The sequence below is a fragment of the Bemisia tabaci genome, chromosome 1 (assembly GCF_918797505.1).
Source record: "Bemisia tabaci chromosome 1, PGI_BMITA_v3".
Lineage (NCBI taxonomy): Eukaryota > Metazoa > Arthropoda > Insecta > Hemiptera > Aleyrodidae > Bemisia > Bemisia tabaci.
This window is the reverse complement of record NC_092793.1, coordinates 36559217-36577795: the sequence shown is the minus strand read 5'-3', so window position 1 is coordinate 36577795 and position 18579 is coordinate 36559217. Positions and strand designations below refer to the sequence as shown.

General features: G+C 42.1%; 1 protein-coding gene across 1 annotated transcript in view; it reads right to left on the bottom strand.

Moving 5' to 3' along the window:
* The window catches only part of LOC109038378 (atrial natriuretic peptide receptor 1), a 405535-nt gene that overhangs the window by 232169 nt on the left and 154787 nt on the right, over window positions 1-18579 (bottom strand). Inside the window, exon 5 of the mRNA XM_072306602.1 lies at window positions 10021-10140. Within this exon, the coding sequence (XP_072162703.1) occupies window positions 10021-10140 (120 nt within the window). The remainder of the gene's footprint in view (window positions 1-10020; window positions 10141-18579) is intronic.

The following is an 18579-nucleotide window of genomic DNA, read 5'->3' as shown; positions in this document are numbered from 1 at the left end:
GAAAAACGAGTCTTGGGAGACCAACTGCTCAAGGATTGACACATATCTTGGGGGAAGGAAGAGTGCTGAGAGCTGAAAGCTGATCAAAGGCCTAAGAAAGGACATGAAACGGGACATTATATCTCCGATAACAATCTCACAGCTTGACGAACATTTTAATAAATTATTGACGGAAGGACGACCAGAGTTTCAAACGGGGAATGCTGAAAATATAGTCGAGGATCACTCAATGGAAATTCGAGTTGAGGAGGTGGTCGAAGCAATCAGGGAATTGATGAATGGAAGAGCTCCTGGGCCAGGAAACATACCAGCCGAGTTAATTAAATGTGGGACTGGCAAGTTGATTAACTATCTCAGGGATTTGCTGCAGAAGTGCATTGACGGTGATGACATCCCGAAAGAATGGAAAGAGGCCTGGATAACAGCGTCGCATAAAAAAGGAAGGAAGGATGACTGTGGGAACTACAGAGGGTTAGCGGTGACAGGAACGATAAGTAAAATTTATGGAAAAGTGTTGAAAGCGAAGATCGAAGAGGAGTGGACCCCGTTCGAGGCGGAGGAGCAAGCAGGTTTTAGGGCTGGTCGGTCTACCGCTGATCATCTGTTCTGTGTTACCCAGTTAACCGAAAAGAAGAGAATTGTTGGCCAGGAGCTTCATTTAGTGTTTTTGGATATTGAAAAGGCTTATGATAGTATTCTTCTTGTGAAACTCTGGGAAGTCCTAGAAGAAACTGGTTTTAGTAAAGGACTTATTGGGGCAGTCAAGCAGTTTTATCGGGGGGCTTTTGCTAGAATTAAGTGCCAAGGAAGGCTTTCAGACGGTTTTTTTTGTCACCAAGGGGCTTAAGCAGGGATGTTGTCTGTCACCGACGCTGTTTAAGATATATCTAGAGCACGTTCTAAAGGAATGGAAAAGAAAGTGTGCCGGCATGGGCGTCCCTCTAAATGACCAAGAAACACTGTTCACGCTATGCTTTGCTGACGACCAGGTAGTCATAAGTCAAGATCACGATGACGCGGAGTATATGACCCGGAAGTTGGTGGAGGAGTACCGCAAATGGGGCCTCGAGGTTAGTGTCCGTAAGACAAAACAAGCAGGAAGCTCCAACGCATTCGCGTCGGAAAGCGGCTCTGGCGACGGTAGTTGTTACGCGTTTACGGTTTCCTTGGTAACCTTTGTTTGCTATCAGCTGATGTCGAGTTATGACTAGGAAGCTCCAACCACGGCATTCTTCGAAAAAAGCGCGAAAACTTATAGATTTGAATTTTCAAATTTTAAACGTAAAGTACATTTTTTCCAGTGCGAGATTATCGTTTTGAATTATTGACAGTATCACCATGATTCCAAAAATACACTACACAACATAGCATTCGCTCACAGGAAAAAGATATCAATTAAAATAAAATCAGTCCCCCCTAAACAGCAGAAAATGGCGCCGATTCCCATCAACCAACGCACGGTCTCTCCAATGTAACATGGTCCAATGATACTCCCCAGCTGGGACCGTCCGGAATAGCAGCTCTAGTGCAAGCACCAGAGCCGCTAAAAGATGTCAGTCGGAGGTGCTCAGCAAAGCATAGTCCTGGAGGATGGTCAACATATAGAAAGTTGCGAACAATACAAGTACCTGGGGGTGAAGCTGACTTCGGATGGGAAGCTGGATCAGGCCATTCGGGACCGTAATCTTCTAGGAAGGAAAGCCATCGCCATGCTTAATGGGATCCTTTGGGACCAAAGGATTTCCAAAGACAACAAGAAGAGGATTTATAACTCGGTTGTCAAGCCTATTATCACCTATGGCAGTGAAGTGTGGCAGTTGAAGAAGCGGACCCAAGAAATGCTCAAGGCGACTGTTTATACCAGCCTCCTCCGTCTGCGAATTCAAATTTTTAAGTTGTAGAATTTTTGGGGCATTTTTTTCTATCTCAATTTTTTGAGAAACTTGGCATCAGCTTGGATGCCAGGATCGCGCGTACCGCCGGACCGTTCGCTGTGTGCTGCTTTTGCAACCAGTCCCGCGTCCCACGCACTCATCACGCGGGCACGCGTCGCGTCGCGCGCTCTTATCACGCGGCCGCGCGTCGCGTCGCGGATAAAAGGCGAGCGGCCGCGCGTCTCATTACCAGTCGCAGCTCAACCGCCAAGAAGAGAACTGCCTACGGTAAGTACCTCCAAGTACTACACCTCTGTTCCATTGGCGCGCTGGTCCATCTCTAACCGAGCTCTCCACGGCTCCAGAGACTTGCGGGTCTTCCATGCCCACATCGCCCGGAGCGCTACCGCACTGGGCCAGCCTGAGGAGCCGTCTCTTGGGGTCTCTACGGCGTCTCCAAGCACTAAAACCAACGTGGACTTCCATGTCCAGATCGCCCGGAGTGCTATCACACTGGGCCAGCCCGACCGAGCTATCTCGTGGGGTGTTCTAAGCGCTTCCAAGCGCACAAACCAGGTCCTCTACAGGACAGCTGGCACTCGTCCGCTCTTTCTCAGGACCAGCGCTAGCCGACTCTAAAAGTCGCACTCCTTTTCATGGTGCCGAAACCCGGGAACTATTCGTTGAATAGTTTTCTGTACGAATCTTAAAATTAGCTCTCCCAACTAATTTTTATGCTATTTAATTTTTCTCCAAGAAAATTTCATTCTAATTAATTTTCCTAAGAAAATTACTCAACTAAAATTTTCAGGAAAAATCATTCAGCTACTTAAATTTTTCTGAAAAAATTAGTTGAAATGGCGGGTGATCAAGACTCCTCAGGTAAGGCGCATCCAGGCACACCAAAATCGAGGGAAAGTTCTCCAGCGCACCTCGCCGAACTAGCAGCGCTCAAGGCGGATCGAGAGAGAATTTTTTCTGCTACCCAGAGTATAGCGGATATTTTCACGAGTGAATTGAGCGAAAAAAACTACAGGGATCACGAGCGATCCCTCCTAAGGATCCAGAAGTTGCAGGCCGACTTCGACGCAATACAATCAGCCGTCCTAAACACTGAAAAAAAACTTGTCCTAAATTTAAGGAAACATGTATCCTTAAAAAGTTTCCTAATTTCAACACGGTGTTAGCTTGGAACAAGCCAACAGTTATCTCGATCCAAGGTAACAAAATTGTGTTGAGTTAAGAAAACCATGCTTTCTTGAACCACGTATACGTTTTCTTGAAACAGACTAACGGATACTTGAAACGGGAAAACTGTTTCCTTAAAATTAGGAAACGAAGGAATCGCTTCTGTGTCCTAAATTTAAGGATCCATGTGGTGTTGATCGAAGAACCCTGTTTCCTTAGAATTAGGAAACGGAGAGAAGCAAAGCCGTTTCCTGAATTGAAGAATCCATGGAGTGTCGTTCGAAGAGATCAGTTTCCTTAAAATTAGGAAACGGGCATAGCATTTCCTGTTTCCTCAATTTAAGGATCTATGTGATGTTGATCGAAGAAACCCATTTCCTTAAAATTAGGAAACAAAAAAATTACCAAACGCCTACTGAGGAGGTGGATGCAACGTGCCGTACACCACCATGTATTCGGCGAGTTGCTCAAGAGGGGCCTTCCAAATATACCGTCGCTCCTTTGGCGGAAGGGCGTATCTACACTTTGAGATGATGAGCCCTTCCATCCGTATACCACCATGCTCTCTACGGCTTACCTACGTGAAAATTTCGATGCACCCTTACGCCCATGAGTGACATCACGCTCATAAAAAACGTAACGCTAAATTTCCAATTTTTGGAACCCCACTCACTTCTTCCCTCGTAACACTTTTGCGACGTAAGTCCCTATTCTTTCACACGTAAAAACAAAACGGCGTAACTCTCTCCTTGACCATTTCTCTCCGTTAGAGCGTTGCATATTATTTGAACGGTCCTTTACAGAAATCCGAGCAAAGCGCTTGGATGGCGTTATTCGTAAGATCCACTCCACTCCAAACAAATTCAGTATGTTTAAATTTAATCAATTTATCTCTTGTTCGTAAGGGATTTACGCGTCGGAAAGGTGGAGGTTTTGAAAAAACGCAATTTTTGTGCCTTATCAAAAATATTGTTTTCTGTCCAAAATGTCAGAATGCTTTCTACAAATGCACGGATCAGATCCAAAGTTCCTTTAATATTTTTCGGTGAATTTTCTGATTCGACGAAAATGTCTTTAAATTTTCTAAACAAAAGCGTGCGTCCGTTAATGTAGGTAAAAATAAATAATGTGAAGCTTTTCAACATTTTACTGCAAGTACACTCTTGGAATCTGGTCGTAGCTTCGAACATTTTTAAGTGTATCTTCAAATCCCAGAAAGCTTGACTCGGCCCGATATGTACTCATTAAAGTAGTACCTATACATGCCTTTATCACCACATCTTTACCGCTATTCCGAGTACATTTTGAAAACTCCATGAAGATCATTTATCTTTTATGTGCCAATTTTATAGCCAGAATTAAATAATCTTAGATTATTTTGTCTATACTTTATTGGAATTTTAAATCATATTTACTTTCAGTATGAGCAGAAGCGGTTCTCACATGAGCCTCTTTGATTTACGCATTAACCTTAATGATATGGGCGTCAGATTGGATAATCGAATGAGTGATAATTTACCTTTGAGAGGCACGTATGAAAATCTGTCCTTTAACCAGACTTAAATAAAAAAATAATTTACTCCATGATTATACTATCTCCGAATGAAAAAGAAAGGGGAATACGTTGGTTAAGTTATGGCGGCGATGGCCCACGGTCTTTAAATAATATCTGAGAACCGGCTGATAAACAGAAAGAAAAGGGAAATATGTGGATATATTTAATATATTTAAATGATAATTGAGGTAGTATTTGCTAGATAAACCCAAGTGCTATTGAACGGTAGCAGGTGGGCATCTGTGTAGCCAAAGAGATAGATGCGAATAGGTTTAACATAGGAAAATAACTCCTCATCGCTCGCGAGGGTAGGGTGGCCGAGTGGACTACGGTGTCGGAATTTTACTCTTCCCGGGACAATATCGAAGGTTACAGGATCAAATCTTAGCCAGGGCGAAACGGAGTTCTTCATCAGGATACCAGAGGGAGCGCGAAGCGCGTCAACTACGTGAAGGAAATCACCCCCGGCAGTACCAACGATAGGGGTATGCGCTTCAAGGATAGGGACACTAGGCGGGGAGCCGATTCTCGAGGCAGCGACGCGGCGGGACCGACCGTATCCTAATTTTAAGGAAACGCTTGCAGATACTGTTTCCTTTTTTTTTTTGAGGAAACGTTTCCTGAAAACAACACAACACTTACTTACTTTTAGGAAACTCTTCGCGCGGCGGTGTTTCCTAATTTGAAGGAAACGTTTTCGTGCTTCAATGTAACAGGAGTTTTGGTTCAAGAAATCGCGTTTTCGTCGACCAAGGCAATACCGTTTTCTTCATTCAAGACTTCGTTTCTTGTCCACTTTTTGCAAGTATCCAATTTTCTTAGGTCAACAGGGCGTCGCCTTGAATTTAGGAAACGTTTTTTTCAGTGAAGGCAAATGTATACGTCGTGAAGGATGATAAGGTACCTGTAACTGCTGTCCAGAAATCTTATGACGAGCTGGTTCGTTCAGTAGAAAAAATCTATCAACAAAAATCCAGGAGACCGGAAACATCAAACGGTGACAATGCCGTTGGCGGCGTACGGCTCCCTAGGTTGGAACTTCCTACTTTTAGCGGAGATTATTCAGAGTGGACGTCCTTTTACAACTTATACAAGGCGACCATCCATGATAATGAGAAACTGAAGCCAGTCGAGAAACTTCATTATTTAACTTCTAAGCTCAGGGGTGAGGCCTTGGAGTTAATAAAGAATATCGAGGCCGAAGAAGATCAATACGCTGTCGCCTGGGATTTGCTGATAGGAAGATACCAAAACACAAGAAAGCACATATCTCATCACTTTTTTGGACTGCTTGATATGCCATTCATCAATTCTGATAAGGACATACCTAATGCCTTAACTCAGATCAACAAACATAAGCATGCGCTTCGAGCATTAGGCTACGACTCGAAGGATTATGGACCTATGGTGGTAGCAGTCGTTTTGCGGAAATTGTCTCCATATCACAAGAAGCGTTTTGAAGACTCCAGGACAGATTCCACTGTTTATCCAACGTTGGAGGATGTCATGAACTTCTTGGAGAAGGAAAATGCAAAAATCGATGATGTCTCATCTAAAAGAGGTGAAAAATCAAGCAACGATAATCGATCACAAAAGAAGGCCTTGTATGTCGGAACAAATTCTCAGTCAAGGAGCAATGCTAACCAAGCAGAGCCAAACAAGTCGGCATGGCGCAAGGGCAAGGGATCATCCAAGTCCCAAAATTCAAGTGGTAAACGACGAAATGAATCTGAAATATCTAATTCTGATTGTCCCTGCTGTCAAGAAAAGCATCCATTATTTTTATGCGCTCAATTTAAGGCCAAAAAGACTGAAGATCGGAGGAAAATCGTCGAGTCTCTGAAAAGATGTGTAAACTGTCTCTCTCCAGGAGACTGCACGAGTAATAGCTGCAAGAGCTCTAGAAGGTGTTACGTCTGCGATGAGATGCATCACACTCTGCTACACCGAGACAAGAATTACTCCATGGGTCAAGAAGATAAAGGCAGTTCCAAGAAGGTGATGATGGGCACGAAAAAATCAACGAAGGCTACAGTAATGTTCGCCACCGTCCTCGTAAGAGTAAAAACTCACAATAGCTCCAAAATTGTGAGAGCAGTTCTCGACTCCGCTGCACAGGGGACGTTTATTACGACCGAATGCACTCATGCTATAGGGTTGCCTATCGTCCAAGGGGCAGGAGCCATCCAAGGCATATCCAGTCTCCCAAGTTCTACTCGTGGTACGGCCACTGTGACTCTGTCATCTGTAGACAATAAAGTGTTCGCTAGGGAACACGAACTAATCATTTTGGATAAAATCACTGATTTTACTCCTTCCACGTTCATCCATGATGACGTGCAGCACTTAGTGCGCGGTTTACCCATGGCTGACCCAGAATGGAACCAGCCTGGGCCCGTAGATCTTTTAATTGGTGCGGACCTCTTTCCTGTCTTAATTATTGGAAAACCGCGGCCTCTGGGCACAAATATGCCCTATCTTATTGAAACGAGGTTGGGACATGTGTTAATGGGATCTGCTCCAACGCAATTGCATCCTCCCATGGTGCTCATGGCTGAGTTGGAACAAGGTTCCATTGCCCAGCTCAGCAAAGATATTCAAAATTTGTGGCAGATCGAGACGATATCTTCCAGAGAGCCAACGAGTCCTCCTGATGACCCAGCTGAAATTTCGTTTCGTGAGAATGTCGAGCGTCTGCCCAACGGACAATTCTCAGTACGACTGCCGTTCGCAAAGCCTCCGAGCGCGCTGGGAGAGTCCTATCCACAGGCACTCCGGCGTTTTCTGGCTTTAGAAAGACGTTTCAAGCATCAGCCAGAGTTTCACAAGCTATATGTGGTATTCATGGACGAATATCAGAAGAACGGAGTTATGACTCTTGCTCCGGACAATGTTATGGAGGGTTCACACTGCTTTCTTCCTCATCATGGCGTTATAAAGGAGACTAGTTCCACTACGAAACTTAGAGTAGTTTTCGACGCAAGTGCAAAGACAAGTACCGGCGAATCCTTGAACAGCGTGCTCCATACTGGACCTTCTCTACTAAAGGATATCAGAGACGTACTAATGGGATTCCGAAGACACAAGGTTGTGTTCTCCTGCGATATTCGGCAGATGTACTTACAAATTGCGCTACACCCTGAAGACAGAAGGTACCACCTGGTGTTATGGCGTCCTAACAAGGAAGCTCCTGTGCAGATCTATCAGCTAAACCGGGTCACCTTCGGTGTAGGCAGCTCGTCGTTCTTGTCGAGCAGATCGTTAATAGAGCTTGCCACTCTTTACAAAGACCGGTACCCCAGAGCATCCAAGTTAATTCTGGAGGACATTTTCTGCGATGATGTGATCTCAGGGGATAGAACCGTTGAATTAACTCGATCTCTCATCGAGGAGTTAATTGCGCTACTCAAGGAAGGCAACTTTGCGCTTAGGAAGTGGACCAGCAACGACCCAAGGGTTCTGGAATGCATTGCCGACGAAGATTTAGAGGTACCATTTACCTGGGAAGATCCTATGACTTCCTCATTTTCCATGTTGGGTCTTCATTGGCTCCCAAGACCAGATGCATTTTCATATCGAGTAGACCAACCCATCAGGGCTACCACGAAGAGAGCAGTTCTGTCTGCCATAGCCAAAATTTACGACATCCTTGGCTGGGTATCACCTGTGACATTTCTCGCGAAAACATAGGTACATGCAACAACTATGGTTGCTCAAGTTGGGCTGGGACGAACCCCTTCCAGGGGGATTCCAGACCAAATGGGACAAATTCATGCTTACGCTCTCATCCTTGAGGCAAGTTCGAATTCCAAGATTATTGGCAGTAGAAGAATCCCTTGTGCAACTACATGCCTTTTGTGACGCATCTGAAGCCGGTTATGCAACCTGCATTTATATCAGGACCAATGAGCCACCACATGACACGAACTTGGTAAGAGTGTGGAGTTGCGTTATGATTAGGTACGAATAAACCATGTTTCTTTACACAGTCATTTGTCATTGTCTTTCATCCCAACATTACAACGGTCATCTTTCCCAGTGAAATCGGCCTCTCCGGAAAGTTGGAGGGTGGTGGAAAAAAACGGAGGTCATATTCGGATTTAGCGCCTCAAAATACATAAAGATCACCTAATGTCGTCCAGGAGACTTTTTTTATTTTGGTTTGTTGTACAGTATTATGAGGCATATAACGAAAGATAAACATTAGCGGTTTTCACATAATTCGGACCACGCCCCCCCCCCCCGCCCCTGAAAAAGGTTTCAAACCTAAGGAACAAACATTTTCACCACAGTATAATGAGTGTGTCTGACCTCCGAGAGTATTTTAATCAAAAATCTCAAAATTGAAAAAAATGGACCTTAGCGGTTTTCGCACGAGCCGATTTATTTATGTTCCGTACCTCGTAAAAAGGAACCGCGGAATATGGAATCTGCCGGGATTCCAAGTTTATTAACAACAAACATATTAGTTTCTAATAAAGATCTAAGTGTCAGATCTAGTGTGTTAGCTTCGATGATTCATAGTATGTAAGTACCTAATTAGTTGTCTAATTTTACTTGGTGTATACCTACGGAGTCATTTTGGAGATAGTATATGATGCATTATATAATGCATTTGAAATCCAAGGTTTCACCTGACTCAAATCATTTGCTGCTAATACCCAGGAGCGTTCCGACTCATCTATTGACCGTTTGCTATCGGAACCTCTGAAATTATGAGATTAGTGTGAAGATCTTTTAGGAACTTAAATTAATGACCCAGGTGGTGCTTTTAAGCCGACTTTAAAGGCATTTTTTCAAAATCTACAGTCCGTCAAAGTGAGCTCTTCGTGTTATTTTGCGGAGCTAAGTGCCCTCGCCATATGACCCGTATCCCTTGAATTTTAAGTTTACTCCAAAGATCTTTTAGGAACTTAAATTTATGACCCAGGCAGTGCGCTTGATTCCCACTTTCAAAGAATTAAAGGCATTTTTCAAAATTTACAGTCCTTAAAAATTAGCTCTCCGTGTGATTTTGCTAAAAATGGATCTTGGCCCCTGCCCCCCCCCCCCTAAATTTAAGTGTACTCCAAAATCGTTTGACGTGCACAAGGAGACCATCTGCATATTTTGAATGAAATCCAAGAGATAGATTCTGAGATATCGCTGTAGACAGATTTGGGGGACGTCAAGTAGGTATGGTTATTTTGACTCCAGGGACCTTAAAACGTCTAGAAATTATGAAATTTCAAATTTCTTTTTATTTCCTTGGAGGGTGACAATACTTCCTCTACCCTAGGGTATCGAGAAAGTAAAAATGTGATCGTAGGAAGGCATACAACAGAGAGGAATATAATATCTCCTTATTTGCTTCAATCCTAAAAATGTCTGAGAATGATATTACATGACTCTGAGTACGCTTACCTCTAGCGTACATGCTGACATCTTTCAAATACTGATCACACTGATTTTCGTCATTGCCATCCAGTTCTCGCACGAAGCTGAGAACTCCGAATTTCTTCAGCCCACTTTCCAGATTTCTCCCTGGAACCAAAATATACTGCACATCTAGCAAGAAATAAATATTCATCACTTTTAGTACATGGGGTACAGTCCAGCAATGGCAAAAACTCTCCACTTTTTGATTGGAAATTGCCACTTTCAGGGTTCATACTAACAGTCCTCTACAGGGTGGCTCAGACCCATTTGCAGTTACCCGCAGTCGGAGAAAGTTCAGCTTCGCAGAGACGAAGTAGGAATCGACTTCAAGGAATCCGGATTGCACGGTCCCGAAGCCTCCCTTTCTTCCCACTCTCGCTGCGGGGTTGGAGGGGGTCCGCACTTCAAAAGTCAATGCTTAGGTCAAAATTTTGAAATGATTTAGGAATGTAATTTTGGAGTGGCCGAAACGACGAACACCCTGCGGATACTGAGCATTCGTTATTGGAACGCCCACGCGCCTACTCCAGCGTGCGTGTCCCGCACCCACTCCTGCGTGTCCCCGCTCCCACCCAGGTAGCCCTTTCCAACCAAAAAGTTGTGACAAACTTTAATTTGGGGTAGTCATCTAATTTCAGAAAACTGTGTTTTTCCCCCAGAAAATCAGTGAAATAAAATAGTTTTGAAATTCAATTATGTTTCCGGTTTCTGCCTTGATCCCATACATGCTATTGGTTACATTTTAAATCGAGCTTGATCTTTAATTAATGTTCAAACCTGTTCACGCCGCACTATGGTCCGAATAGCCGGTTTAAGCGGCAATAAATCGAAAAAGTGAAGTTTGGAAAAAGTTAGATTTTAAGCGGTAGATCGACAGTACATATTGTAGAGAAGACTCTTGTAAAATTTCACTTCGATTAAAGCACTAATAAAGATGTGACAAGCCTGGGAAGTGCGGCGCGCGGAGCACTTTATGAGTGCGATTCCAGTTACCGAGCGGCAGTGCTGTGTTTAAGGGCTTGTTTTCGTCGTTTCACCGTACCTGAAAGTGTTTGGGCACTCGATTCACAAAATATAAGATAAGTTTAAGATGTTTCATGCTGAAACTGTTCTTTTTCATCATATCTAATGTTCTAGATTAACCCTTAGACATAGTCAGTTTTATCAATAAAATCGCAGAAGTAGGACCCAAAAAATATACTTAGCACCTCTGAGCACCTCGTAATTTTACTCGGAAGTTATTGTCATGACTCTAGACTACCTTTAAGTCTAGTGGCAGAACCATAGTCCACCATAGCCTCAAGTTATTTCTCATGAAAAATGACGTTTTCGCGTTCCTTAGCACTTCCTACTATTAGCTATCATATGCCATTCACCATGCATTTTAGGATGTTCCATTGTCATATTCTATCAAGACGTATGCATTAGAGCCTAAATCTGCCCAGGCAGAATAATACGAGTTGATGGGGTTGATCGGGACCGATTGAAACTTGTGCTCAAGGACAGCAAAGAATCGCCTCGGGAGGCTACTTTGAGGCCGCGTAAAAGTTTTTTTTTTTGAAGTTTTAAGTGTTTCAAACATATTATCTATCAGTGTAGATATATGTTAGCATAAGTTTAGCTTGGCAGACGAAAACAAGTCTAAACGGTTGATCGGTGGGACTTGAAAGTAAGGCTCCCGAGCAATGAAATTGTCTTAGGAAGCCACTTTGAGGTCCCTTAAACGTTTTTTTTTACGTCTACCCATGTTTCAAACAAATAATCTATCAAAATGGAGATATTTAAGCTTAAGTTTAGCTTGGCAGACGAAAACAAGTTCAAACGGCTGATCGGTGGGACTTGAAAGTAGGCCTCTGGAGCCATGAAACGTAGAAGTATTATCCTGAGCTGTCTTTTTCAACTTCCCTTGATAGTAGTGTTTGACGAGGCTCTACTTTTAGCTTCTTTTAGTCCATCCAATGTAAAATTAATTTTTAAACTTATAAAAAAAAAAAAAAATCTACCGAAATTCGAACCCGGGATACCAAGAAGACGAGTGAAACGCGATGTCAACTGCTCCACCGCGTCAATCTGGTCTATATGCCTCAATTTAAGGTTTCTGAACAAAGTATTACCACAGTTATATAAAGTATAAAAATGTTAAAAATGGATTTTTCCTGAAGAATATTAGCATTTTTGCACTCAGCGACCCTAAAAACCCCTGAAAACTCATCATGCGAGGTTTAAACATACATATCTGATTTAATGCCGCTTAAACCGGCTATTCGGACCATAGTGCGCCGTCACCGTCGTGAAAACTGGCAGCTCTCATCACGAGATGTCGCTCCTCGGTCCGCGTCCCGCGGCCGGTGCTTTCCCCCGCTTCCCCGCGCCCGCAGCATCCTCCATCTCGCGGTGCGCGGCTCCCCGCACCCAAAGCAGAGACAAGAGACCCTCCACTAGTATCTTGGCCATTGTGGAAGCTTTTACTTTCGGGACTTCAGCACTCCGCTGTTGACTTACCTACATGGTTGATGTTCAACAACGTGTTGGCAGTTTCGTTTTGCAAACAAGCCGAAAATGGCCGACGTTTCGGAAACTTGTTCGGCTCATGACGTCATCCGAAGCTTATCATCGACGATGTAATTGTCCCTAGTAATTGTCCATAAGGAATTGTTGAAACCCCGAAAGTAAAAGCTTCCACCTGTCGCTGGGAGGCCAGTAGAGGGTCTCTTGTCTCTGACCCAAAGCCGCGTCGCCTGCGGCTATCTTACGCATCTCCACCGCCCGCGCTGATGATCCCGCCGTGCGTCACCTCCGCACCCAAGGCTGCGTCACGCTCCTCCGCCATGCTCGGCGCTTGCCTCCAGCACCCGCTATCCGCGCCGCTGGCCCTGCTTCCGTCACCCGCGCCGCGGTTGCGTCACTGCATCATGGAAGCAGCGCGCGCTGCCTCCTCTCCTCCCCTTGCGACCATGCGTATGCCGTTCGCACTGCCCACGTTACGCAACGGCACGTGTCGCGGCACGTGATCCATCCATCTCGCTCCTACGCATTGAGGCAAGCGGTCGTCCCCTCTCACTCCTGGCGGTATAAATACTGTGCCGTGACCTGCTCCATTCGTCACTTCCATCGCCACCTCCATGAGAGACACTCTCGCGGCACATCTTGCTCGGACCAGCTCCCGAGAGTTCCTCCCTAGGCCACTTCCATGAGAGACACTCTCGCGGTACATCTTGCTTTGACCAGCTCTCGAGAGTTCCTCTCTAGGTCACGCCGCACCGGCCACCTACAACGCTCCGCTCCAGGTGCCGACCCTAGGAGTTACTCTTAAAGGACATCTCCCTCCCACCCTTGGAGTCACCTCCTTAAGGCTGGCATTCGTTCCTCCCACCAAACCAATCCCAAAGGAGTTGCTCCTAGGGCTTTATATTCCACCTCCAAGAGGTACCCTCTGCTGGAAAGCCCTGGCGAGTTCCTCTCAGGGGTCCCTCAACGCCTCCGGCGTAAACATAACCACCTAGTTCCAGTGTATTTGATGCCTCCTCCTCGGACACTCTGACTGGTGAAGTTTATCTTCTGCCATTTTTTTAGAAAATTAAGGAATAAGTCCTCATTCTTGTTTGCTCACTAAAAATGAGTTGTTCGCTTTATTTACATTTTAGCAAAGCATTATAGCTGAGATTCCTCGATTCACTTGATTATTACCATTAGATTTTAAAGAAGATGCCTTAAAATAATTTTGTTCAATTTTTTGTTTTGTTTGACTTAATTTTGCATTGCAAACCAATGCTATTTTACTACCTCCTTTATAGGACGAGTTTTTTTTTCTCTCCCTTTTGATTGTACATACTCTGAAGTTTGTTTCAAACATATTCTTTATTTTTGCTTTTCAAGTAAATACTCACTTAATTTTGATGACAAATTTTTCTCAATTTTTACCAATGTTTCATTCTGTTAATAAATACACACCCACTGAAATTTCGAATTAGAGAGGTTCGAATATAGAGGGGAAAATGGACAGATTTACGCCAAAAGGAACCAAAAATATCAGTTTATTTCTTTAGAGAATTAAAAATTACACTAAGTCATTATTATTTATTAATTATTTATATTTAATTTTAAAATTATTATTAATTATTAAATATTTATATTTAATTTTAAAATTATTATTCATTATTAATTATTTACATTTAATTTTAAAATTAGTATTATAGTTATTAATTATTTATATTTAATTTTTGAATTATTATTAATTATTAACTATTTAAATATAATTTTAAAATTATTATTAATTATTAATCAGCTGATCAAGCTTTTCGCGGGGAGACTCATGGGGCTTGTTTGCGTGTTGACAATCCTATAAGCTCTTCCAGACACCCAGGTGCATTAACAGTTGACTTCGAATGGTAGATGTGTTGTCTCCATTTTGTAAAGCGGGGATAATGGATCGAAATCAGCGGAAAGGAGGATGGAATAAATCTTTGCCACATTTTTCTTCATCAGAATGAGGGGGAAACACTTCAAGGAGTCGTGCATCCACTAAAGTGCTCTATCGTGACACTTGTAGTGCAGTTGTGCCAAGACATCGAGCTCCTTGAAAATGGCATATATCGAAAAATGCAAAGTATGTTAGTTTGGCAATTTATATAAAATCAATTAACTTCATTTTATATAAAACTTATATATTAAGGCAGAATATATAAATATAATTATTAGTACTTGCTTCCACGCCACCCAAGAGGTCCGGTACCGACATGGCGCGTTTTATTTTTGCGTGGTATCCCCTCAACCTGAGACCAAGTTTTTCACGAAACTTAAATTCTTAAAAATTACTCTTCTCAAAAATGATAGGTATGTTTTGACTATTATTGCCCTACAAATAAACACGTGCACGCGTACATTCACAAACATTCAGTCACTCAATCATCAGCGGCCAAGAAAATTTAAACCATAGCGTTGTTAAGAAGAATCCAATCTTTTACACGGAAGAAAATCGATTGCTAATTTGTCGATTAAATCGTTAAAAAAATGCTCGACATTTTTCAAATGTACATTCTATAATAGTGGAAAGCTACTATAACTACGGGGGTGGTTGAATTACCGATTTTTTATCGTAAAATGTACATTGAAACATGTCGGACACTTTTTTTTAACTACAAAATTGTTAAATCGGCAATATAATTTTTTTTACAATATAATTTTCCGTGCAGGTTGCAGGCCTATTCCACGTCAACAATCAATGCTGAATTCAATGGCCTCCTTTAATTCGTAAGCGATTGCTCTTTCGTGGCTCCGATGGCCCTGCCATTTCAATGTCGACAGAGGAGGCTGAGCATGCTGTTGGAATTGGCGGTGGAGTCTGATGTATGAGAGAAATTTGAGTTTCACTTTCATTAACTGGCTGAGGGTCATCGAAATCATTCTCCTCTTCTATAAGCTGTTTTTCTGGCACGTTATTACATTCATTGGCACAATTAACACATAAAGCGGAGCATTTGAGGCCAATTTTTTTGCAACCTTAGGCCCTGGTGAGACACCCTGTTTTGCATTTACAGGATATTTGGCGTAAAATGTTTTCAGGGGCTGCTGGCAATGTCATCGTCACAGGAATCAATTGCCATTTTTAGTTTTCTTCCAGCCCCACTCTGTCGGTTCTATATCATTAATGAGCCATCGCTGAACTTGAAAATAAGTTCGCAAAGAATGCTGGGCAGTAGCATCTTCAGTCGGAGGGAGGGTAGCTAAATTATGATTCATTTTAAAAGTTGCCTGAACGAATAATTTATGTCTGTAACTATTGAGACTGATGGTGTTTTTGTCATTCAAGTCACAGCCATAAATTGCGAGCATACCTACATTGGTTACCAGCGTTGATGATGCTTTCCCGGAAGTTTGGCGGAGTATTACTATTTTTAAACATTTCTGCTAGAGACCATAATTCTTTATGTTTTTTAAACATTTTAACAACCTTAATTTTTCCAATATTAAAAAGACTAGAAGTCGTGTCGCAGCCGCTGAAGGCGTGTAAAAAGAGGATGTGTTTTGCGACAATGTCATCTTCAAGACTGCGGCTGCTGAATATTTGCTGTGCAGTTTTACCTCTTCCTGGTTTCATTAAAAAAATGTTTGATATGTCTCTGGCTATGGCAGTCAGCAAAACTATTAAATCAACATCCGATCACCCACGACTATTACCGTCTCATAAGTTGGTGTATGCTGAATAGCTGTGGTGATTATAAGAGTATCAGCGTCTTCCTCTGCTTGCATTGCTCTCATATTATCCCGATGAAAGTATGACATTAAAATTTTAATCAAACGATCTTTATTTTTGTCGTTTGACAAAAATGTTTCTTGTGACACTGACGGGATCATGGACTCGTCAAAAAGAATATCAACCGAACCCAGTCGTTTTTTCCGCCTTAATCGCTCCATGTACTTCGTGCTTCGTTCATCTGCATCAGAGGGATAACCATCAAAGACGACAATGGCTAAAGATGAATGATAGTGTGATTTGACGTATGATACATAATTTTTGCAAATCGACGAAAAGGTTAAGCCGCGGGCCCATAAAACCCTGTGCAAAAGGAACCCTCCGTCAATGACGTACATTGCATTGGATGTATTGATTTCTAAAGTGATCGGAGTAAAAGATTCATAGAGAGTAGATTTTGTTCCTTTATACATCCCCTCCTCCGTGAACATGGAAAGTGGGAAAGGTGAAAGTTCATATTTTAGGCACTCCTCCAGTTCTTCATCGGACTTTTTGGCAACACAAATTCGTCTAAATAACATATGAGGATCAATGGGTGTTATTACGTCTTCAACACAAATCGCACAGCTGACATTCGCCAATGGAATGCACCTTTCATTTCTCTTGAACTTCAACGTGTCATAGTCCTCTCCAATAAGTTTTGCAATTCCCTTTGCACCAATTTCTCGCGCTAGATGACAGTTAATATTGTCAGTGCCGGAAATTCCTGAATTAATTGCGATTAATTCCTTAATTTGTGGGAAGATGTCGTGCTGATCGAGCCAATTCACCATTTTATTAAAATCGGTGATATCACGTTGAATCCGTGAACTTCGTAGATCAACGTGCTGTTCAGATGACTCAAACGTAACGCCACAAAATTCTTCGCCTTCGTCGCAAATTTTTTGGAGGTAGGTAAACCATGCCTAATGTCCATGTTGAGAGAATATTTTCTGATACACCCCGCCCATGTGTTAGGCCACCTATGCATTTCATTGTTCGCATTACCCGCCCGGCAAGGGAGCAATGTGTACGTTGCCGCAACGTTGCAAGGCAACATTTTTGATGATATTGCTTTGTAAAGGTAAAGCAGCAACGTTTAAGCAATGTTTCAGCAATGTTGCCTGACATTATATTTTAGACAATATTTTCAAAACGTTTTTAGAAATGTTTCTGGAACATTATTAAAAAACGTTTCAATAAATATTTCTTAGATATATTGTGACAACGTTGTTAAACATTATTAGTCAGGGAGAAACACGATTTGACCCGGAACAAATTGCTGAACAAACTTTTCCTATGTAAACGTCATCAGTAGGTCCTCCTGAAGAACATACCAAAAGTTTACCACGGTCCGACCCCGGAACACCCCCCAAAATGCCTAAATTTCAAAATGGCGGCCATAATAAGGCCTCTGGGATTTCGGTTTTTTAAAATGCGCATATAGTGTCATGTGAAGTATCAATCCCTGTGTAATTTTGGTCGTAGGTCAAGCAGATGCTGTGCTGCAAATCGGAGGGGACACTTTTCCACTGTTTCAGGTGTTCTCCTTTCTGTTGTTTCTCAACAGATGATTTTCTCCAATCAATATAAGAGAATGCGCCCTCATACAATGTCGCAAAAATATGTATATGTATATACAAAAATAAACAAAAATTAATTGATAGATAATTCAAAAAATAAAAAAATTAACAATAAAAATATACAAATGAAGATAAAATTTAAAAAAATAAAAAAATAATTTAAAAATAAAAAATAAAATAAAAAAAATAAATATAAATAATTAGAAAATAATTTAATACAAAATAAAAATACCAAATGATTATAATAATAATAAATAATTATAATATAATTAAATAAATAATTAAAATAATAATAATTTTATTTATATAAAATGAATATATTTATTCAATTCTTTTTTAATTTTTTTTTCATACTCCTTTTTTTTAAAAACTTGATCTTCCTAATATTATGTTCAGTATCCTTCGTTGTAGAATTATGCACAGAAATGCAAGAATATCATTGCTTTCTATCATTGAACCAGATCTAGGGGTGTTTATTAATGCTAAATAACCAAACTTTATCACGCGAGCGTCTGTAGCTGAGTGGCAGCGACACACGGGCGATCACTGAAGTTCAGCAACGTCGGGCGTAGTTAGTACTTCGATGGGAGCCCGCTTGGGAACCCGGGCGGAGCGCGGCTACTATCGGACTTAAAGTGAATTTCGGGTGCCTAAGAAACGCTCCTCTGCGGTCCACATTGAATTCTAGGAGTAAAAATGCAGAGTACTCCTAAAATAAATCACCGAAAT